Consider the following 23,405-nt stretch of genomic DNA (forward strand, 5'->3'; position numbering starts at 1 on the left):
GGTAGTGGGGATTCAGAAATGAGAGGCAATTCCTGCCCCGAGAAACTCACTGTGTAGTGACTGAAAGGAATGAGGGCACGAGGAATAGACAAGAAGTAAAATTTAAGTTCTACTTTCAAGGAGCATGGTTTATATCTTTGTGGCAATAAGCATGTGGCAAATAAAGATTTATTCTTATTAAATTTACACTGCTGTGCCTGCTCATCTGAACTGCAGTTACCTGCTGGAATGGCTTTGGAGGATGTTTGCATATCATTTTTGAAATATGGGGAAAGTCTGAGACTAAAGAACCAGTGGAAATCCATTGCTTAATATCCTGACAGCAAACTAGGTAAAATCCAACTTTTCAGCAGTTATTCTCAAGGGTGTGTATGGAAAAAAAGAACATTGAAAAAAAAATGCAGCCTTAACTATTTTAAGAACTTCCACCCAATGCTAGCACAATTGTATTTTAGCCTGGCTCTTGTTCCAGTGGCCACGAACTTATCGGCATTACTCCAGCTTTCTCTTTGGGAGGATTTACTGATACAAGAGATATGACTACACATTCTTTGTGATTTGTAGTGTAGAGTATTAGCTAAACTGCTTGTTTTCACTATGATTACAAAAAAGATACAATCAATTGTGAACACCTTTGGGATCCTAAAGATAATTAACAGCATCCGATGATCTGACTGCTGCAAACAAGTTTTTCTTAATCCAGAATCTCCCAGATCTTCAAAAATATTGGAATTGCTCAAGAAAAATATTTCTGAAATTAAAAAGAAAATTAGGACATGTAAATTAAGTGTACCGGGCTAGCTTGGGACATTGTTACAAATACCCAACATTTTTTTCCACCTAGTATCTCAAGAAAGCGAGTATTTTAATAAAATATTCCCGATAACAGTATTTTCGAAGAGCTAGTCTTTTAGTAAAGAGAGCTGGGGATTTAAATTTGCAAACTGCTTAAAAGCCAAAACGAAAGTGCCAATTTTCGCAGAGGAGCCGAACACTTCCAACTAGCAAACTCCATACCTACGGCCGAGAAGCCTAAGACAATTGAGAGAGAAGGAAGGGTGGGGAGAATCTCGCGAGTAGCAACGTATTAACCATTTTTCGCGATATTTGGTGCCCAACCCTTTTCCTCTCTCTCGCAGGATCACGGTTAATCTCGCGATCTTTCGGAAGTTCTGTTGCGGAAGATGGCGGCGGCCGCGAGCACCCTTCTCTTCTTGCCGCCGGGGACTTCAGACTGAGCCTTCCCGGGGAGAGTGGGGACTGCAGGCGCCCTGCGTCCCGGGAGCCCGAACCAACTTGGTTCCTCTGTTAGTGGTGAGGAGGGGCATATCCTCTTGTGTAGGACTCAGGCCCTTCCCGCTGTCAGGATGAAGGCTCAGGGGGAAACCGAGGGTGAGTGACTGAGGGGAAAAGCAGGGGGCGGGACACAGCTGGGGGAGCCAATCTCTGAGAGGAGCTGGGGGGCAGATGCTTCCGCGGGGGCCACTCTCCCGAGGGCTCAGAGTCTAGGAGGCGGGATGTGTGTGAGTTTTAGATTCCGACTGCCTTCCTTGGTGATGGAGAGCTTTGACTTTGGGGAGATGGGGGCTCCCAACTTATGTTAAGGTTTCCTGCTTAGCTAGGGGCAATCATTTGGGCCTCAGGGCATTTTTAGCCTAAAGGGATGGGAGACGCGGCGAGTGAATGTAAAACTTGCTCCTTCCAGAAGAGAAGTGTGAATGATGACATAAAAACAATAATACAGCGCTGTATGTCAAAGTACTGGAGAATGTTTTCGCGTGAATGAAATGATTAGGTACTTATGGTATTAAAAGCCAGCAGTTCTCAAGAATGTCACAGTGTTCACATCTTGTGCTATTGTATATTCTAAAAATGCGTTGAATTTCAATCTTTCAATGTCTGAACTAATTCAGAACTGCTGAAAAACAACTTTCTGTGTAACCTTACATAGATTCTCTGACGTTCCACTTTACAGTTTAAATGCTTCCTTAGCATTTTGGACATAGTTCTGTTGATACAGCTCACTATTATATACTTGTCTTCTCCAATGTGCTCTGAGCTATGTAGATCAGGATCTTGCGTTACTCATCATTATACAGTCCCTGGCACATAATAGTTGCTCAAAAAATGTTTCATTAGAGCATTTTTGTAAAGATATTTATCATCAGGCTTCTTAAGGGAAAGAAGGGGGGGTGTGTTTTGAAGGGGAGGAAGAAAAAAGGTATACTTCTTGGTGCAGAGGAATGACAAGTGTAAAATGGAAACTAGATGAGGCAGTTTTGTCTAGTTTGCTCACTGCTGTATCTCCATCATGTAAAATAGTGCCTGAGTGAATGAGTCTTGAAAGTGGGAATTGTCAGACATTTCTCCAGAACTATAAATTGGCTGAAACAAACCAAAAAACAGTTTTCCAGAAGATGAAGGCATTGGAGGGAGGAGTTGAATCTTGATTTAGAAGATGTCACTACCTCAACTCAGATTGCTGACATTCTATACATCTTTCAATGGCACCTTTTCTGTAACATCCCCACAACTAATTACAAACTTTTCCTCCTTTGAATTTCAGTAGTAATGTGTCTCTGTTTTTAAGAACAAATCTCATTTTGCTTTGTGTGACGGTTATTTTCACGTAACTTACCCACACCCCCTCACAGGTGTCATCTCAGGCATATTGTATTTTTACACTGCCGGTGGTCTCCAGCACAGGTCCTTGCTCGTGCTAAGCAGTTACAAGAATTACAGGAGTGTTGGAGGGTGTAGGAGGTTCCTTCACACACTATCCAGGAGCCATTCTTTTCTGCCTTTCTCTTAACTTTTCTGGAAACTCATCCTTTAGTCATTGACATCTTCCTTGTTCATATAGTTTGAGTTTAAATAGGAAAAATCTGAATGGCAAATAAAGCCTGTTTTCTTGATAATACTTATAAATTGATCTCTTAAAATTATGTGAAAAAATTAAAGTCTGTATTTTCACTTTGAAAACCAACTAACCGTAGTTAGGCCATGTTCAAATGTGTGCTCTGCATATATCATATAAGGGATTTCACGAATACCATGAAATTATTTTGTCACTAAATGGTAGTCTTGATCCTTAAACAGCATTAGAGATGGTTCTTTTTTTGGTTCTCATTAAGTTTGAATAGAAAGCAGTCCCCTTCTATGGTGTTTGTTAGACTAGACCCACAATTGTATGTGTCTTCTTGTCATTAAAAACAAATTCTTCATATGTTTTGAAGTAAATCATATTGGAAAATATTTTAACTGAGCTCTTACCAGGATGAAGTATGGGAGTTTTGTTTGCAAGAAAAATTGTGGAAGGTCTTGAAAGAACAGTTGCTAATGATGTTTTCTGATTTATATCTTAGAGTCGGAAAAGCTGAGTAAGATGAGTTCTCTCTTGGAACGGCTCCATGCAAAATTTAACCAAAATAGACCTTGGAGTGAAACCATTAAGCTTGTGCGTCAAGTCATGGTGAGGATTGTGGTGAAGTGGATAAAGTGTTGTGCTTAGATAATTATTTAATAAGCTAAGCTCCCTGTGTAGGCTTTTTCTAACTAGTTATTATGGTGTGTCTTCAGTTTTATTTCTCATAAAATCATAAGCACATGATGGCTTTCAACTTTTAAGAGTCTACCTAAGAAGGAGGTATATTTATAGAATTGTGTTAATTGTGAGTTATAGTACACTGGGGTACTTTAGGCAAAGTGCTAAGAAATACACCTATAAAAGATACACCTGATAGGGAGTTCCCTGGTGGCCTAGTGGTTAGGATTCCTGGCTTTCACTACCGTGGCCCAGGTTCAGTCCCTGGTTGGGGAACTGAGATTCCACAAGGACCACAGTGCCGCCAAAAAAAAAAAAAAAAAGATACACATGACAGACTGATATAGAGAGACATTTATTTTTCACTTCCTGTCAAGCTCCTTGATTCTAATGTGCTAATACTGTCACTGTATCTTTTCTGCTAGTTGAGTTTGCAATTCATTTTTAATTAACTTCACCTGTTTACTCTGTGGCCCTCTTTCTCTACAGTACTACTTCTCCTTTCTGAGTCATTCACCAGTATGGGGAGCCCTTAGTTAGGTGGAATACAGGGAGTGGGGTGAGGGTAGAGGCTGGATGTTAAAAGTTCATCCATATGAATCCAGTGGTAGTAAAATGTTACAGGAGTACTTTTTTATGACTTGACCTGGGCAATGGTTATATGTCTGTGTTCACTTTGTAATAATTAACGATCTCTTCACTTCAGATTCATATACTTTTCTGTATACATGTTATACTCAGTGAAAGTACCCCTCTACCAAACCTTACACCGGGTCCAGTGTAAGTTCAGTTTAGTAGATTTATTAGAGCTTAAAATGATCATATCAGTATATAGCCTAGTAAAAAAACTGAATTTGCTGTCAAAAAACCTGTATTTTAGTCTTGACTCCAGTACTTCTACCTAAGTGACCTTGGACAGATTATTTGTTCTTTCTGATCCTCAGTTTCCTCATCTGGAAAGTAGAGACACACAACACCAGTTTTTTGCTGTAGGGATCAAATGAGATAATGGACACCAAAGTGTCATGCTGCTAAAAGATTTCTATAACTAAGTCCTACAGATATCTTCTGGCTCAGGATTGTGTACATAAAAGAGGTTTTTTGGTTTTTTTTAGAAGTCTTAAAGAATGGCAATTTTTCCAGTCTGGGAATTCAGAGGTTGTCATTTTTATACTATAAGGCAGCCATATTCTAGTTTGAAATATGGTCTATAAGTGATATTGTCATTAGGGAGACATTATGACATAGAGGGATTCCAGGTGGCTACTAAGACCCTCTTTCGGGTTACCAGTTCTTGGTTTGGTCACCATAGCTTCCATTGTCTACTTCTCACTTTTGCAGATTCAGAAACCTACTTTTATTGGTACGTAAAAGATTTTGAAGAGTTTTCAACAACTGACATACTAACAAAATTTCAGTAGATTAACGGGGAAATCAGAATGCCAGTTTATTAATTTACAGCAGAGTGTTTGTCTTTCCAGCTACCAAAGTACTGGTATCCATTGTCCTTGCAATGGACAAGGTCCTTGTATATTCAAGGTACAAAGGGAGCTAGATTATTAATTAGTCAGATATTTGTGAGGGTGGAATTAGAGCCAAGAGAGATGGATTTAGGGCGTGGAAAAGTCTGAAAAACTATCCTTGTATCATAAAACTGTTCATACTTCTGGGGACTAGAATGTTGTGCAAAGAGAAACTTCTTCCCTGGATATGTTTAGAAAAACTATGCTAAATTTTTTGCTCTTTGGCTTTTTCTGGACTACGTATCCTGTTTCTTAGAGTCAATCTAGTTTGACTAAGGTCTGGCTGTATTTCTTAGATTACATGCATATCACCTTATTAGATTTGGGAATTGTCCCATCTGAGCCACCCCATTTAAGTTACTGAATCTTAGGATGTAGTCACTTCTACAGGAGGCTGATCTCATTTATTACATTTTGATTCTTCCTAATTTTTCCCTGAAAGTTATCTTACTTTAGATCTGGAAATACCTTTGGTATAGGCTTTTTTTTTTTTTTGGCCATGCTATGCAGCATGTGGGATCTTAGAGATCGAACCCACGTCCCCGGCGTTGGAAGTGCAGAGTCTTAACCACTGGACTGCCAGGGAAGTCCTAGATCTGGAAATACCTTTTTCTGCTTTCATGGATATGGATATGCCTGTATCCATGTATATTAACCTTTCCTCTTTTGGATGGATGGACAGACTAACAGTTAAAAATCTATAGATTATCTAGAATATATAGAAAATATAGAGTATATAGACTATACCATAATATATAGACTATCCTGAAATGTTATTTCTGGGATAATGTGTATGTTTACCCAAAACACTGTTGGCTTTGTTAGTTTTTACCTGAAATGTTTTCCTTCTTAATACAGGAGAAGAGGGTTGTGATGAGTTCTGGAGGGCACCAACATTTGGTCAGCTGCTTGGAGACGCTGCAGAAAGCTCTCAAAGGTTTGTAAACATCTTTGAAATATGCTAATTTCTTTAAAAAAAACCCAGTTTAGGAAAGACTATTTTATACTTACACTAGAAATATAAATTTGAGGTAGGTCAACCGTTCTATGCTAGGTGTTGTTCTTGCTTTCATTATGGAGTTGAGATGAGCTCTTACCTGAACTTTTGAAACATTTATTTTTTATCCCATTTTGGAGGTTGGTAGAAACTCAAAAGATAATTGATGGAGGGTAGCTATAAGATTGCAGATAGCAGGGGAAAGTTTTTTTCCTTCACATGTTCTCTCCTAATTAACTCAATAAGAAGATGGACTTTTTGACTCTAAGAGATTTTTACAGTGTTTATAAAGAATGTTTTCAGGCAAGCAAACATAAAATTCAAATCATGAACTTGATTATTCAAGCTTATAATTAGTACTTCTGTCTGTTTTTGAAGGAAAATGAAAGTAAAAACAGATTTTACTCTGATTATCACAAATGAACCTGATTCAGCTGAATATTGTTTTTTTTTAAATTGTGGTAAAATGTATATAACAAAATTTACCATTTTAACCATTTTTAATTGTACAGTTCAGTGGCATTAAGTGCATTCACATTGTTGTGTAACCATCACCACCATCCATCTCCAGAACTTTTTCATCTTCCCAACTGGAACTCTGAACGCATTAAACAGTAACTTGTCATTTCCCCTCTTCCCAGCTCCTGGTAACCACCATTCTATATTCTGACTCTAACAATTTGACTACTCTAGATACCTCATATAAGTGTAATCATACAGTATTTGTTCTTTTGTGATTGGCTTATTTCACTTAGCATAATATCTTCAAGGTTCATCCATTTTATAGCATATATCAGAATTTCCTTCCTTTTTAGGAAAGCTGAATAATATTTTATCGTATGTATACATTGTATGTAAATAAAATAACATTTTGTTTATACATTCATTCATTGATGGACACTTAGGTTGTTTCTATCTTTTGGCTATTGTAAATAATGCCACTGTGAACATAGAATATTTGTTTCTATGCTGGTTTTCCTTATTCTAGCGTTAGCAGATAAATGTGTCTTTTTTTTAGCCGCACTGATCGGCATGTAGGATCTTAGATCCCTGACCAGCAATTGAACCTGCGACCCCTTCAGTGGAAGCGCGTAGTCTTAACCACTGGACCTCCAGGGAAGTCCCTAAGTGTGTCTTCTTTAAATTAAAGATAACTTGTCCCAAATGAGTAATGAAAAAGAGAGACGAGAAAGGTGCAATCATTTTTTTCAAATAGATCTTTTTTTTGATCCTTATTACTGCTTAGGCCACAGCTAAGCCTTACCAATGAACTTTATGCGCATTATAAGCATTTGAACTATTGAATATGTTTCTGGCTTTGGAAGGATAGATATACTCTTGAGATGTTTCTGACTCTGAAGAATACAATTTATTTGGAACATCTTTTGTGATTTCCTTTTTTCACCCTTTTGTAGTAACATCTTTACCAGCAATGACTGACCGTTTGGAGTCTATAGCAAGACAGAATGGGTAAGTAGTCTATCTGTAGGCAGAAATGTTTAACTTAGTGTTGACTTTGGGTGGCTTTATTTATGTGTCTTCTATTAATTTTTGTTTTGATTTGTTCCTGCTAGACTGGGCTCTCATCTCAGTGCCAGTGGCACTGAATGTTACATCACGTCAGATATGTTCTATGTGGAAGTGCAGTTAGATCCTGCAGGACAGCTTTGTGATGTAAAAGTGGCTCACCATGGGGAGAATCCTGTGGTATGTGTTGTTGATATTTCACTGGAATCTGTGGGGTTTACTTAGGGACATTAATTTTAAAAGGAATTGTTGGGGTTTGAAATAGCTTGGGTTTAGGTTTTTTTCATGAGCCACTATAGAGATGATGTGATGGGCTACAACATCAGTAGCTGTAGAGTGGAAGTTAGTATAATCTGGGTCCATCTCTGACATCATCCAGAGGCTTTGACAAAAGGAAACACCAGAGGAACCCTTTCCATTTCATATCAACAAACATGAGCCGCAATTGAACAATAGTTTCTGGGGATACAAATAATTTAAAGTTCCTACCTCAAAGAACTTATAATCAAGAAGGACAGATAATCTTGTACATAACTAATGTCTCTGAAAAACCCTGTAATAGAGAGGAATGTAAAATGTGTATAACCAGACAGTTGAATATGGATTCCAAGGATGGCTTTAAAGAGAGGTCCTAATGTTTTAAACAAGCAGCTGAAAGTTGATTCCTTTATAAGCTATTTCATATATATTTTAATCTTTAATTTCCTGACCCAACCCATGGTTTACCAAGTAGGAAGAAGATATTTTTGATATCTTAATATAAGAATCTTCTATAGTTTTAATGTTTTTTTATAAAGCATGTGTTATTAATAAAAGAGAAAAACTTTTGATGTCTTCAAGTGTCTTAAAGTAGTTTAAAGTTTTAACATAATTTCTTTAATTTCAGAGCTGTCCAGAGCTTGTACAGCAGCTAAGGTGAGCAGATGACATTTATATTCCCTGATACTGGCAGACAGTGCTATTCTTTTTTTTTTTTTAATTGCTTTTTTAAATTTTTGGCTGTGTTGGGTCCTTGTTGCTGCGCGTGGGCTTTCTCTAGTTGTGGCGAGCAGGGTCTACTCTTGTTGTGGTGTGCGGGCTTCTATTGCGGTGGCTTCTCTTGTTGTGGAGCATGGGGTCTAGGTGCGCGGGCTTCAGTAGTTGTGGCATGCATTCACAGTAGTTGTAGCTCGCGGGCTCAGTAGTTGTGGCACACGGGCTTAGTTGCTTTGCGGCATGTGCGATCCTCCCGGACTGGGGCATGAACCCGTGTCCCCTGCATTGGCAGGCGGACTCTCAACCACTGCGCCACCAGGGAAGCCCGACAGTGCTATTCTTTATAGCTAAGTTTTGAGGATGGTAGGAAGTTACTTTCCTGAGGAACAAATTTATTTTCTTGGGTCAAGATTTTTCACAGTCTGTACTTGTTCACTTTCAGAATTGACTTAGCTTGATTTTTTTTTTACCCTATTCCGTCTATCCCAGGGTTTCTCAACCTTGACAGTATTGAAATTTGGTTTGGGAAATTCATTGCTGTAGGGGGATGCCCAGATCATTGTTGGATGTTTAACAGCATCCCTGGTCTCTCCCAACTAGTTGCAATATCTCCTGAATTATGATAATCAAAAATATCTCCAGGTATTGTCAGGTGTCCTCTGGAGGGCAAAATCACTCCTGGTTGAGAACTACTGAGCTAACCTTAGGAATTCTGTGTGGAACAAAAATAAATAGAACCTAATTATTGAATCAAAGAAAGCTTGAGAAATTTGAGTCTATACCATGAAAAGAACTTTTTTTCACTTCAACTTTGAGAAAAATTATTTTCTACTTAAGGTATATGGGTCCCATTATAGTAAAGTGCTAGGCTTGAAGACAGTCTCTTTTAGTAATTGATGTTTTTTGCCATTGGCTTATCTTTTCTCTTTGAATTGAGTGGAAATTTTCATGCTTAAATTTAAACCCAGAGTTAACTCTCTGGGAATTTGAGAAAGTCATTACATCTATTTTATATTTTAAATTATAGTGAAGTTATCAGATATCACATGGAGGCGTCTTAGAAAGGGTGTTAATATTGAGGAAATAAGTTTTACACTCAGTCTTCTCAATGATCAGTTTAATGTCCTTATAGCCAAATACACCAGATTTGAACGAGCTTTGAAAAATTGCAGTGTAACATAAAAAATAACATTTTATGATTTCATTAACTCAATAAGTCTAGCAAAGTTGTATTACCAGAATAGTCCAGGAAAAAAATATGTCTGGCTCTAATGTGGAGTAGGAGACCATACCAATTTATGAACTGATGGTGTTCTAAAGTTAATTTGTAGGCATGTTTTAAAGTGGGAACCTTAGGAAGAATATTGGTCTTTACCTGGTATTTTTTTTTTTTAATTAATTTATTTTTGGCTGCATTGGGTCTTCGTTGCTGCGCGTGGGCTTTCTCTAGTTGCGGCTAGCGGGGGCTACTCTTCGTTGTGGTGTACGGGCTTCTTGTTGCGATGGCTTCTCTTGTTGTGGAGCATGGGCCCTAGGTGCCCAGGCTTCAGTAGTTGTGGCTCGTGGGATCTAGAGTTCAGGCTCAGTAGTTGTGGTGCAAGGGCTTAGTTGCTCCGCTGCATGTGGGATCTTCCTGAACCAGGGCTCAAACCCATGTCCCCTGCATTGGCAGGTGGATTCTTAACCACTGCGCCACCAGGGAAGTCCTACCTGGTATTTTTGATCACTTTGTATAGATGGTAATTTTAAGGTAGGGAATATATTTTGCTGCTGCTCTTGCTTCCTTTTAATGTCTTCATGGCACTTTGGGCAGTAAGTGGTCAATAAATGCCCGACCAATGCCCGGCTATATAAAAAAATCATTTTACATAGCCATGATTTTTGGCACTTTGCTGATAAGACTGAATAGTAATTGTATGTTTTATTCTCTTCCCTCTCCCCTGAACTTCTTATAGGGAAAAAAATTTTGATGAATTTTCTAAGCACCTTAAGGGTCTTGTTAATCTTTATAACCTTCCAGGGGACAAGTAAGTATTTTTATTTTTTTGCTTTTTTTGGAAAAATTAGTATAAATCTATAAACCATTTTGTACTTAGAAATTTGCCAAGTCTTCGGCCCTAGCTCATTTGTGATTTCTACTCATACTGACAATGTATAGCTCAGCTTCCAGCTTAATGTCTTTTAAAGGTATATTAAATAAACAAATATCTGCATTAATGGATTATAGTGCTAGAAGATAATCCTTGAGATGTCTTCAACATACTGATTTCTAGGCTGAAAGAAATTGTTATGGAACTGGGTTGCCACTTTTATTTTTTAACCTACCTGGGATTCTGTATACCTGCTTGGCTCTTTTAAGTAGAGATAAAAGTTAGCTTTGGTAGATCAGTAATGATTTTTTAACATTTTAAAGTTTTATTTTGTTTTTTAAATAGATATCTTAGTTGCCTCCAAGGTAGACTTGCTCTCTAGGCTTTCATGTTTGTGTGTGTGTGTACATATATTTGTCAACTATTTAATTCTTGTTTTCTTTATTTACTTTCTAGCAAACTAAAGACTAAAATGTACTTGGCTCTCCAATCCTTAGAACAGGATCTATCTAAAATGGCAGTTATGTATTGGTAAGACTGGCTAAAGTGTCAATTCTGTTTGACCTTGTTCTTAAAGTTTTTCGTCTATGGGGTTACTAGGCTCTTATTTTTCTAAATATATATTATAGATGTATGTTACTATGCATCTGTGTTTTACCTGTTTTGTACATCTTGTCCATATCCTTTCAGTTCCCAAATGATTGCATTCCATTTTCTGAGTATCAGTATCCCTAAGTTGTTGGTTGGTATTCCTTAGGTTTTTTATTTTTTTAAATTTTTTTAAAATTTTTATTTCTTAGGTTTTATCAGAAGACTTGTCAAACCTGGCCTCCCTTTTTTTTTTTTTTTTTTTTTTTTTGCGGTATGCGGGCCTCTCACTGTCGTGGCCTCTCCCATTGCGGAGCACAGGCTCCAGATGCGCAGGCTCAGCAGCCATGGCTCACGGGCCCAGCCGCTCCGCGGCATGTGGGATCTTCCCGGACTGGGGCACGAACCCGTGTCCCCTGCATCAACAGGCGGACTCTCAACCACTGCACCACCAGGGAAGCCCTGGCTTCCCTTCTGATAAATAATAGTATAGTTGTAATTTTTGTTCACCATATTACATACATATTACATACAATACATGTATTACATAATACATACATGTATTCTTAGAAATAATCCCTTCACTTTGAAGTTGAAATACAATTGTTAAATGCCCAGGTACAACATAGAGTCATTAGGATAGAATTATAATATGTTTAAGAGCTGAACTCATTATCACATTGTACACTAATACCTTCAGGGCTTAAATATAAGCAAACATAGATCATTTGTCTTGCAGGAAAGCAACCAATGCTGGTCCCTTGGATAAGATTCTTCATGGAAGTGTTGGCTATCTCACTCCAAGAAGTGGGGGTATGTGATTCTATTTTACCTGTTTAGAAAAATGTCTAATTTTAGTTGAGGGGTTATTACAATTTCACCTTGGGTTTATAAGCAGAAGGTGAAAATTACCAGTCATTTGTGTTTCTGGTTTTTTTTAATTGAAATATAGTTGATTTACAGTGTTATATTGGTTTCTGGTATAGAGCAAAGTGATTCAGTTATATATATGTGTGTATATGTTTTTTTTTCTTTTGCACATTCTTTTCTATAATAGTTTATTACAAGGTATTATGTATGGTACAACAGTAGGACCCTGTTGTTTATTTTATTTATAGTAGTTTGTATATGCCAATTCCAAACTACCAATTTATCCCTCTCTCATTTGTGTATTTTTTTTAATGGTTTCTAAGGTGTCAACACCTGCCCTCCCCTAGTTTTGTTTTTAAAATTGTGAAGTAAATTGTTGCTGCTAGAATCAATATTTATGCTTCTGTCATATTTCATAAGCTGCTTTGGATCATTAGTCCTCATATCTGAAACTCTTTTCTTGTATATAGGTTTATAGGAATGGGAATGTTTTTCTTTATTTGTAATTTACCTGATAAAAAAGTAGTGATAAGTTTTATTTTGCATAGGTCATTTGATGAACTTGAAGTATTATGCTTCTCCTTCTGACCTGCTGGATGATAAGACTACATCCCCTATCATTTTGCATGAGAATAATGGTAAGACTTTCACTGTAAATTAACTGAAGGTTTTGCTCAGTGTTTAAAAAATATTTTCAAAAATTTGAATGCCGGGCTTCCCTGGTGGCGCAGTGGTTGAAAGTCCGCCTGCCGATGCAGGGGACACGGGTTCGCGCCCCGGCCTGGGAAGATCCCACATGCCGCGGAGAGGCTGGGTCCGTGAGCCATGGCCTCTGAGCCTGCGCGTCCGGAGCCTGTGCTCCGCAACGGGAGAGGCCACAACAGTGAGAGGCCTGCGTACTGCAAAAAATAAAAAAAATTAAAAAAAAAAAAAAAAAATTTGAATGCCCAGGCCTGCCTGTACTTTCTGGTTTGCTACTCCCAAATAAATCTACCATCCCTACCAAAGTTTTCCATTTCTACCAGAGTTTGCATCTGATACATACACATACACTCCTACAGATATACATATCTATATGTACACATACATACATAATAATAAAAACTTAATAATTCCTTTTGAATAAGTAAATGAGTGAATAAAAAAATGTAAACCATCTGACTTGAAATAATTCCCTTTAATCATTACTTTAAAGGTAAAGAAATTAGCCAACTTACTAAAGAACTAAAATAATGGATCTTACTTTGAATTTGTACTTTTTTTTTGGCTGCACAGCACGGCTTGATGGGATCTTAGACCAGGGATTGAACCCTTGCCCTTGGCAGTGAAAGCCCGAAGTCCTAACAACTGGACCACCAGAGAATTCCCTATATTTGCACGTTAATAGACTAAAACATAATGAGAAATGGCCTAATACCTCATTTGGTCCCCTTTTAACTTCAATCATTGACTATCCTATAATCATAATTCTACTTAAATGCTTTCTGAAGTTGGAGAAAATAAGTAAATATTGGTAATGAGCCTTTAAAATTTTTTTTTCCTTTGACTGCATTGTTTCCTGTATTTTGTTTTATTTACTGACAGAAATATTGGTTGGTTAGAAAGATAACTTGTAGTGTTTCTGAGTTATATAGGTATTATAGTATCTGACAAACAAATTAGGGCTGACAAATTTTACAGAAGTTAGCTTTTAGCTTTTTTTTTTAATGTTAAGATACTTATAATTTTTTCTTTTTTTAAAAAAATAAATTTATTTTTTTATTTGCTTTTATTTTTGGCTGTGTTGGGTCTTCATTGCTGTGCGCAGGCTTTCTCTAGTTGCGGTGAGCCGGGGCCACTCTTTGTTGTGCTGTGTGGGCTTCTCATTGTCATGGCTTCTCTTGTTGCGGAGCACGGGCTCTAGGCACACGGGCTTCAGTAGTTGTGGCACATGGGCTCAGTAGTTGTGGCTCACAGGCTCTAGAGCACAGGCTCAGTAGTTGGGGCACATGGGCTTAGTTGCTCCGCAGCATGTGGGATCTTCCAGGGCCAGGGATCGAACCCATGTTCCCTGCATTGGCAGGCGGATTCTTAACCACTGCGCCACCAGGGAAACTCAAGATCCTTATAATTCGTGTTACTTTGGAGAATACCATTTTTCTTTCCTTTTCTCAGTTCCTCGATCTTTGGGCATGAATGCATCAGTGACAATCGAAGGAACATCTGCTATGTATAAACTCCCAATTGCACCATTAATTATGGGGTCACATCCAGTTGACAACAAATGGTAAGTTAAATATAATTGTAGGTTAGCAATGTCCATTTATTTCAACCTTAAGCCCAGTAAGAAACGGGTATTACTTTGACTTGGCTCTTCCCCCAGTGGACTTTCTAGAGATGGGCTTTTTGTTTTACCCATTTAATTTCTCTTTTTAATATCTGCATGTTCCTCTTTGAAGTCTGCTCATAGAACACATTCTTATCCTGAGAGAGAAAGAAGAGAACTGTGCTACTTGCACTGGTTTAATGATTGCTCTATGGGATTTTCCTATGGGACTTTATGTTGATTTAGAGCTATACTGAAGTAATAACTAGAGAACGTGCCTCAGGATAGATGTTTGGTAAGATACTCTAGGGTTAACAAACAGAATATTTTGGAATTGGGGGAAGGAAGTTCAAAGAGTGAACTTTTGATAGGTTTTGTGAGTAGGTGGTTATATGATACAGACATGTCTAAGAATGAGTGTTTAGATTTTTCATTTTCACATCATTCAAAATCCCAATCCTCCACCTTTTCTTTTTTTTTGAAGGACTCCCTCCTTCTCCTCAATCACCAGTGCCAACAGTGTTGATCTTCCTGCCTGTTTCTTCTTGAAATTTCCCCAGCCAATCCCAGTATCTAGAGCATTTGTTCAGAAACTTCAGAACTGCACAGGTGAGTTTTAGGAAGCATCAGGAGCTAATAATTGTTATAAAAGTGAAAAGCAAACTTCACATTCAGATTATCTTAGACCTTTCAGTCTTGGCCTCAAAAAACCACTGATGGGTATAGATGTCATGGTGCTTTTGCTTATTAGTAAGTACTTTTTGAATAAATGGGCGAATGAAGTAGAACTCATGAAGGGAAAACTGAGCTGTCAACGTTTGCATCTCACTGTGATCATTGTATTGATCTTTGTTTTTCTAGGAATTCCATTGTTTGAAACCCAACCAACTTATGTACCCCTTTATGAACTGATCACTCAATTTGAGCTGTCAAAGGACCCTGACCCTATACCTTTGAATCACAACATGCGATTTTATGCTGTAAGTAAGTCCTTATGAATTGTTGTAGATTATGTTTGGACCCAAGATCAGAATCTTCCTTTTATAGGATAACTGAGGTCAGATGATGTTCTTTTGGACCGCTGGATCATGTCCTATTTCCTCAGTCAGGCAGGAAATTACAGAAATCTGTGAAACATACTGAAGGAAAAGCATGAGCTTCCAAGTCAGGAAACAACGTACATTTCATTGTTGAAATTTCAGGTGAAAGTGTCTTAATGGTATTCTGAACTTTTACAAGCACATAAGTAGGTATTAAGAGTTATTGCTGTTTAATTCTTTCAAGTGCCATGAGCTTATAATCTGCAAAGTATTTAATGGAGAAGAAAGTACTGGAATGAATAAATTAAGGAGCGTTTTAAAACCACATCTGGACTTGAATTTATTTGAATGTTTGACAGTAGTCTGGAGTAAGTAATAGTTCCCAAATTCTGGCTCTGTTATAACTATATAGGGTGTTATTAAAAATATAGATTTTGCACTTGTGGTCCAGGGACCTCTCTTATACAGATTTCTGAGGTAATTTTTATATTAGCTAGATTAGGAAACCATTAGCGGAACATTTACAAAGAAGGGGTCTTTTCAGCCAAGCGAGTATTTGGCATTTAACATTAGCTGACCAAAGAACTGACTGTGGAGCTTTAATATTCAGCAAGAAATTGCTGATTTTTGAGGAGTAGGGTTTTTTTAAGGATAGTTTGTGGTTGGAGTACAGTGGGTGAGTAAATAGCATTCGTTTCCTTTGTTCTTTTTGCCCAGGCTCTTCCAGGTCAGCAGCATTGCTATTTCCTCAACAAAGATGCTCCTCTTCCAGATGGTAGAAGTCTACAGGGAACCCTTGTTAGCAAAATCACCTTTCAGCACCCTGGCCGGGTTCCTCTTATCCTGAATCTGATCAGACACCAAGTGGCCTATAACACCCTAATTGGAAGCTGTGTCAAAAGAACTATTCTGAAAGAAGGTACTGCCTTTCCTTTTGATATACTTACTGGTAAATGGAAACTGATTACTCTAGTAGTTCTGTAATTTTGTGGCCCATCATATCACCTGTGGAGCTTTTAAAACTACATACATTTGGTTTTCATACTCAAATGAACTTAATGTGGGAGAAGTTGGGAATCTAGTTCAAGCTCCATGAATAATTTTGATGGAACCAGTCTGTAAATTGGCATTTGGAAACCACTGGATTTTGTTGCAATGGACTTACTCTTGTTCTGCATGCAGCAATATAATTGGGTACCTAAGGGCCTGAACCTTGCAACAGATATATAAGGTAGAATTTGGGATTCTGCAGGAAGAGAGGAGTTCTTGATATCTAAATTTTAGGTTGTTAGGACAGTGGTTCCCACATTTTAGTCCTGAGTATATTTCCTCTCCCCATTCTTTGGAGAACTTAATCATATAGCTTAAAAAGGGATGAGACCTGTGCCCTTCTCTTTTTTCTCCCAGGATGCTGGAATGCTGATGTTTTTCAAACAGTTTGCTATTAGAAATCTTGATACGAATTTTGGCTTCTCTAGTTAACCATAGTTAATTTTTTACTTTAGTTGTAAAGCACTTCAGTGATAGAGCTGTATCAGCACAAATGGTAGGCAAGAAGAAATGGAAGGTAAATCAGGAGACATCTTTTATGGGAATAAGAATTTCTTTAGAAATGAGAAATTTTAGAAAGTTGGAGTAATGACACAGAGCATGTGCAAGTGTCCTTATGACCCTTCTATTTCACATATTTCAATCCTAGGAGAATTTTCCACATAGCTTCACGGTATTTAAAAATGAGTTTTTGTGAGGTAGTTATGAAGTTAGTCCTACAGAGATGCATGCTTTTTCCCAAGAAAGTATATAATCCTTGTCTCTGGGCTGTCAGCCTGTTTGGCTTAGAAACCAATGAGTGTGTGTGTGTGTGTGTGTGTGTGTGTGTGTGTGTGTGTGTGTTGGGATTAAGTGCCTTCATTTTAGAAAACTGAAGTTTAGTTACTTATTTGTTTTGGAGTATTCGTAACATACACTGGTAGATTCCTTGGAATCTGATACCTTTAGTCACCTGTGGGTGACATAGTAGGTTTTGTGTATTAAAAAAATGTGTGTGGGATTTAGTTTCCAATGAGGGAGAGAAAATTTCATAGTTAATAATTACCATTTACATGTCTCAAGTCTTTTATTTGGTTGATTATTTTATGATCCTTTTCTTTGCCTTTTAGATTCTCCTGGGCTACTCCAATTTGAAGTGTGTCCCCTCTCAGAATCCCGTTTCAGCGTATCTTTTCAGCACCCTGTGAATGACTCCCTGGTGTGTGGTGAGTTATGTGGGTGGCTAGCACCTCTCTCAGGGCAGCAGTTTGGTCCCTTTATCTTTTTTGGAAAGTCAGAAACTGAAGCTGACTCTATCTTAAATGCCTCCTATATATTTTGTCTTTCAGTGGTAATGGATGTGCAGGACTCAACACATGTGAGCTGTAAACTCTACAAGGGGCTGTCAGATGCACTCATCTGCACAGATGACTTCATTGCCAAAGTTGTTCAAAGGTAGCACTGGCCCTTTTCCATCAGAGTCCCATTAAGAGGTGTATAAGGAATGTTGTTTTCAGTATTAGAGTGAATTGGAAATTTAGTAGGAAAGCATTTAGTCACTGCTTTGAATTCACCCTTCTCTGCTTTTGCATCAGAAGCAATATGAGCTTTTGGTTTTATAAATCTCATTATGAGATTAATAGGAAGTAAGGTAGGTAACTTCAGGCCCCGCATTAGGGTTCTTTTATGAGGGAGAGAGCTGAAATAAGATGTAGATCTTTTTCCACTTTTTCCTCTGTGTCATTTTTTTTAAAACACATACAATGTGTCACGTGGCAGTATGTGGGAAGATCCTTAAGCCAGTCAGCTTTCCATAAACATTAATATGTAATTTCAAGATTTTTTTGGAGTAGGTACCAGTGGTCTGTTTAGTAAATAAATTTTATTGGAACACAATAAAACATACCTGTAAGTGAACACATCTTTTCATTTACATATTGTTTATGGTGGCTTTTGAGCTAAGATGGCAGAGTAGTTGGACAGAAACCATATGATCTTTGAAAGTCTAAAACATTACTATCTGGTCCTTTAAGAAAGGTTGCTGACATATTCTAGAGCAAAATATTTTCAAACATGTTTATAAACATAAATTTATCTGTAACATCAAAAGTGCTTTGCTTTAAAATAAAAAAGATTTACTGCCAGTGGTAGCACTTTTCACAGTATAGCTTTGGGGTGATCTAAGCCATTAAAGTTTAGAACTTGATGGGTCAAGAGGTTTTTCTAATGATTCATCAATTAAGATAAATTATATATACCATTAATCACATGTAAAGCCCAAAAGGACGGCATTTTCTTACTAAGTTCATTATTACCAGTTTTATTTTAGTTCAGTATGATGTCTAATTATTTGGACTCTTGTTTATGGTTGGTTTATTTGGTGGCACTTCAAAAGAGGTTGATAATTGCCTCTGGTCCAGATTGTTTTGTTTTTTTTTGGGGGGCTGTGCTGTGAGGCTTGCGGGATCTCAGTTCCCCAACTAGGGATTGAATCCGTGCCCCCTGCAGTGGAAGCAGGGAGTCCTAACCACTGGACCACCAGGGAATTCCATCCAGATTCTTTTTATTTTTAATTTTTTTTTGGCTGCGTTGGGTCTTTGTCACTGCACGCAGACTCTCTCTAGTTGCAGTGAGCGGGGGCCACTCTTCGTTGCGGTGCGTGGGCTTCTCATTGCGGTGGCTTCTCCTGTTGCGGAGCATGGGCTCTAGGCGCACGGGCTTCAGTAGTTGCGGCACATGGGCTCCAGAGCACAGGCTCGGTAGTTGTGGCACACGGGCTTAGTTGCTCTGCGACGTGTGGGATCTTCCCGGACGAGGGCTTGAACCCGTGTCCCCTGCATTGGCAGGTGGATTCTTAACCACTGCACCACCAGGGAAGCCCCCAGATTCTTTTAGAATGAGTTTACCCAAAGCTCTGGCATTTCATAGAACTGCTCCTGCCTTGCGGGTTATTTGCCTTGCCTGAAAGCTGCTTATTGTAAACCTTTTGGCATATGTAAGTCTCAGGCAAAATTAAAGCCTGTTTTCCCAAATAAAAAATTGGTTTCATTAGCAGCTAGTGCAATATTAACTTTGTTTTTTCCATCTTATTTTACAGATGTATGTCCATCCCTGTGACGATGAGGGCTATTCGGAGGAAAGCTGAAACCATTCAGGCCGACACTCCAGCACTGTCCCTCATTGCAGAGACAGTTGAAGACATGGTGAAAAAGAACCTGCCCCCGGCTAGCAGCCCAGGGTATGGCATGACCACAGGCAACAACCCAATGAGTGGTACCACTACACCAACCAACACCTTTCCGGGGGGTCCCATTACCACCTTGTTTAATATGAGCATGAGCATCAAAGATCGGCATGAGTCGGTGGGCCATGGGGAGGACTTCAGCAAGGTATCTCAGAACCCAATTCTTACCAGTTTGTTGCAAATCACAGGGAACGGGGGGTCTACCATTGGCTCGAGTCCGACCCCTCCTCATCACACGCCGCCACCTGTCTCTTCGATGGCCGGCAACACCAAGAACCACCCGATGCTCATGAACCTTCTTAAAGATAATCCTGCCCAGGATTTCTCAACCCTTTATGGAAGCAGCCCTTTAGAAAGGCAGAACTCCTCTTCCGGCTCACCCCGGATGGAAATGTGCTCGGGAAGCAACAAGGCAAAGAAGAAGAAGTCATCAAGATTACCACCTGACAAACCCAAGCACCAGACTGAAGATGACTTTCAGAGGGAGCTATTTTCAATGGATGTTGACTCACAGAACCCTATCTTTGATGTCAACATGACAGCTGACACGCTGGATACGCCACACATCACTCCAGCTCCAAGCCAGTGTAGCACTCCCCCAACAACTTACCCACAACCAGTACCTCATCCCCAATCCAGTATTCAAAGGATGGTCCGACTATCCAGTTCAGACAGCATTGGCCCGGATGTAACTGATATCCTTTCAGACATTGCAGAAGAAGCTTCTAAGCTTCCCAGCACTAGTGACGATTGTCCACCCATTGGCACCCCTGTTCGAGATTCTTCAAGCTCTGGGCATTCTCAGAGTGCCCTCTTTGACCCTGATGTCTTTCAAGCCAATAATAATGAAAATCCATACACTGATCCAGCTGACCTTATTGCAGATGCTGCTGGAAGCCCCAGTAGTGACTCTCCTACCAATCATTTTTTTCCTGATGGAGTAGATTTCAATCCTGATTTGTTGAACAGCCAGAGCCAAAGTGGTTTTGGAGAAGAATATTTTGATGAAAGCAGCCAAAGTGGAGATAATGATGATTTCAAAGGATTTACATCTCAGGCACTAAATACTTTGGGGGTGCCAATGCTTGGAGGTGATAATGGGGAGACTAAGTTTAAAGGCAATAGCCAAGCTGACACAGTTGATTTCAGTATAATAGCAGTGGCTGGTAAGGCTTTGGGTCCTACAGATCTTATGGAGCATCACAGTGGTAGCCAGAGTCCTTTATTGACCACTGGGGACTTAGGGAAAGAAAAGACTCAAAAGAGAGTAAAGGAAGGCAATGGCACCAGTAACAGTAGTCTATCAGGGCCAGGATTAGACAGCAAACCAGGGAAGCGCAGTCGAACCCCTTCTAATGATGGCAAAAGCAAAGATAAGCCTCCAAAACGGAAGAAGGCAGACACTGAGGGGAAGTCTCCATCTCACAGTTGTTCTAACCGACCTTTCACCCCACCTACTAGTACAGGTGGATCCAAATCTCCAGGCAGTTCAGGAAGATCTCAGACTCCCCCAGGTGTTGCCACACCACCCATTCCCAAAATCACTATTCAGATTCCTAAGGGAACCGTGATGGTGGGCAAGCCCTCCTCTCACAGTCAGTATACCAGCAGTGGTTCTGTGTCTTCCTCAGGAAGTAAAAGCCACCATAGCCATTCTTCCTCGTCTTCTGCTTCCAACTCAGGCAAGATGAAAAGCAGTAAATCAGAAGGTTCATCAAGTTCCAAGTTAAGTAGCAGTATATATTCTAGCCAGGGGTCTTCGGGATCTAGCCAGTCCAAAAATTCATCCCAGTCTGGGGGGAAGCCTGGCTCCTCTCCTATTACCAAGCATGGACTGAGCAGTGGCTCCAGCAGCACCAAGATGAAACCTCAAGGGAAGCCATCATCACTTATGAATCCTTCTTTGAGTAAACCAAACATATCCCCTTCCCATTCAAGGCCACCTGGAGGCTCTGATAAGCTTGCCTCTCCAATGAAGCCTGTTCCTGGGACTCCCCCATCCTCTAAAGCCAAGTCTCCTATCAGTTCAGGTTCTGGTGGTTCTCACATGTCTGGAACTAGTTCAAGCACTGGCATGAAGTCATCTTCAGGGTTAGGATCTTCAGGCTCATTGTCTCAGAAAACTCCCCCATCATCTAACTCTTGTACTGCATCTTCCTCTTCCTTTTCCTCAAGTGGCTCTTCCATGTCATCCTCTCAGAACCAGCATGGGAGTTCCAAAGGGAAATCTCCCAGCAGAAATAAGAAGCCGTCCTTAACAGCTGTCATAGATAAACTGAAGCATGGGGTTGTCACCAGTGGCCCTGGGGGTGAAGACCCAATGGACGGCCAGGTGGGGGTGAGCACAAATTCTTCTAGCCATCCTGTGTCCTCCAAACATAACATGTCAGGAGGAGAGTTCCAGGGCAAGCGTGAGAAAAGTGATAAAGACAAATCAAAGGTTTCCACCTTGGGGGGCTCGGTGGATTCATCTAAGAAGACCTCAGAGTCAAAAAATGTGGGGAGCACGGGTGTGGCAAAAATTATCATCAGCAAGCATGATGGGGGATCCCCCAGCATTAAAGCCAAAGTGACTTTGCAGAAACCTGGGGAAAGTAGTGGAGAAGGGCTGAGGCCTCAGATGGCCTCCTCCAAAAACTATGGCTCTCCACTCATCAGTGGTTCCACTCCAAAGCATGAGCGTGGCTCTCCCAGTCATAGTAAGTCACCAGCATATACCCCCCAGAATCTGGACAGTGAGAGTGAGTCAGGCTCCTCCATAGCGGAGAAGTCTTATCAGAACAGTCCCAGCTCAGATGATGGCATCCGACCTCTTCCAGAGTACAGCACAGAGAAGCATAAGAAGCACAAAAAAGAAAAGAAGAAAGTAAAAGACAAAGATAGGGACCGGGACCGGGACAAAGACCGAGACAAGAAAAAATCTCATAGCATCAAGCCAGAGAGTTGGTCTAAATCACCCATCTCTTCAGACCAGTCCTTGTCTATGACAAGTAACACAATCTTATCTACAGACAGGCCCTCAAGGCTTAGCCCTGACTTTATGATTGGGGAGGAAGATGACGATCTTATGGATGTGGCCCTGATTGGCAACTAGGAACCTTACTTTTTAAAGCAAAAACCATGGCCAGAGAAAAACTAAGTGTATAGGCAAATCACCATAAGGAGTGAGACAGGTCTGATTTTGTGTTTTAAGAATCTTAAATGGCATGGCTTTGACACCAAGTGGGGTGAATTTAGAAAGGCATAGCCAGACCCTACTAAAGAGACCATAGGGTTTGATTCTGGTTACCACGAATCACTTGTTCCTTTGCCAGAAAAAAAAAAAAAAAGTTAAAATACTTGCTTATGAAAGGGAGGGGGTGGGAAGGGCTTAGGGAGAGGGAAGGGTGGGAACCAGTTTTGTGGGAAATATTCATATATATTTTTTCTCCCTTTTTCCATTTTTAGGCCATGTTTTAAACACATTTTAGTGCATGTATTTGAAGGGCTGGGCAGAAAATGAAAAAGCAATACATTCCTTGATGCATTTGCATGAAGGTTGTTCACCTTTGTTTGGGTAGTTGTCCATTTGAGGCGTGGGCAAATGAAGGACTTTGGTCATTTTGGACACTTAAGTAATGTTTGGTGTCTGTTTCTTAGGAGTGATTGGGGAGGGAAGATGATTTTAGCTATT

At 39.5% G+C, this 23,405-nt stretch overlaps 1 protein-coding gene across 2 annotated transcripts; it reads left to right on the forward strand.

Moving 5' to 3' along the window:
* The first annotated feature begins 1,174 nt into the window (after positions 1-1,174).
* Positions 1,175-23,080, forward strand: MED1 (mediator complex subunit 1). Of its 2 annotated transcripts, XM_059997720.1 has the most exons (17): positions 1,175-1,392; positions 3,366-3,472; positions 5,926-6,004; positions 7,480-7,534; positions 7,639-7,771; positions 8,478-8,506; positions 10,522-10,593; positions 11,113-11,187; positions 11,984-12,057; positions 12,663-12,752; positions 14,269-14,380; positions 14,904-15,028; positions 15,281-15,399; positions 16,177-16,378; positions 17,619-17,714; positions 17,838-17,943; positions 19,586-23,080. In XM_059997720.1, exons 1-17 carry the CDS (start codon positions 1,368-1,370, stop codon positions 22,824-22,826), a joined length of 4,740 nt encoding a protein of 1,579 aa, XP_059853703.1. In that variant the 5' UTR covers positions 1,175-1,367; the 3' UTR covers positions 22,827-23,080. The 2 variants fall into 2 exon arrangements, with proteins under 2 accessions (XP_059853703.1, XP_059853704.1); XM_059997721.1 differs by lacking the exon at positions 3,366-3,472.
* The last annotated feature ends 325 nt before the right edge of the window (positions 23,081-23,405 follow it).

This window comes from Delphinus delphis, chromosome 19, assembly GCF_949987515.2.
Source record: "Delphinus delphis chromosome 19, mDelDel1.2, whole genome shotgun sequence".
NCBI classification, from domain to species: domain Eukaryota; kingdom Metazoa; phylum Chordata; class Mammalia; order Artiodactyla; family Delphinidae; genus Delphinus; species Delphinus delphis.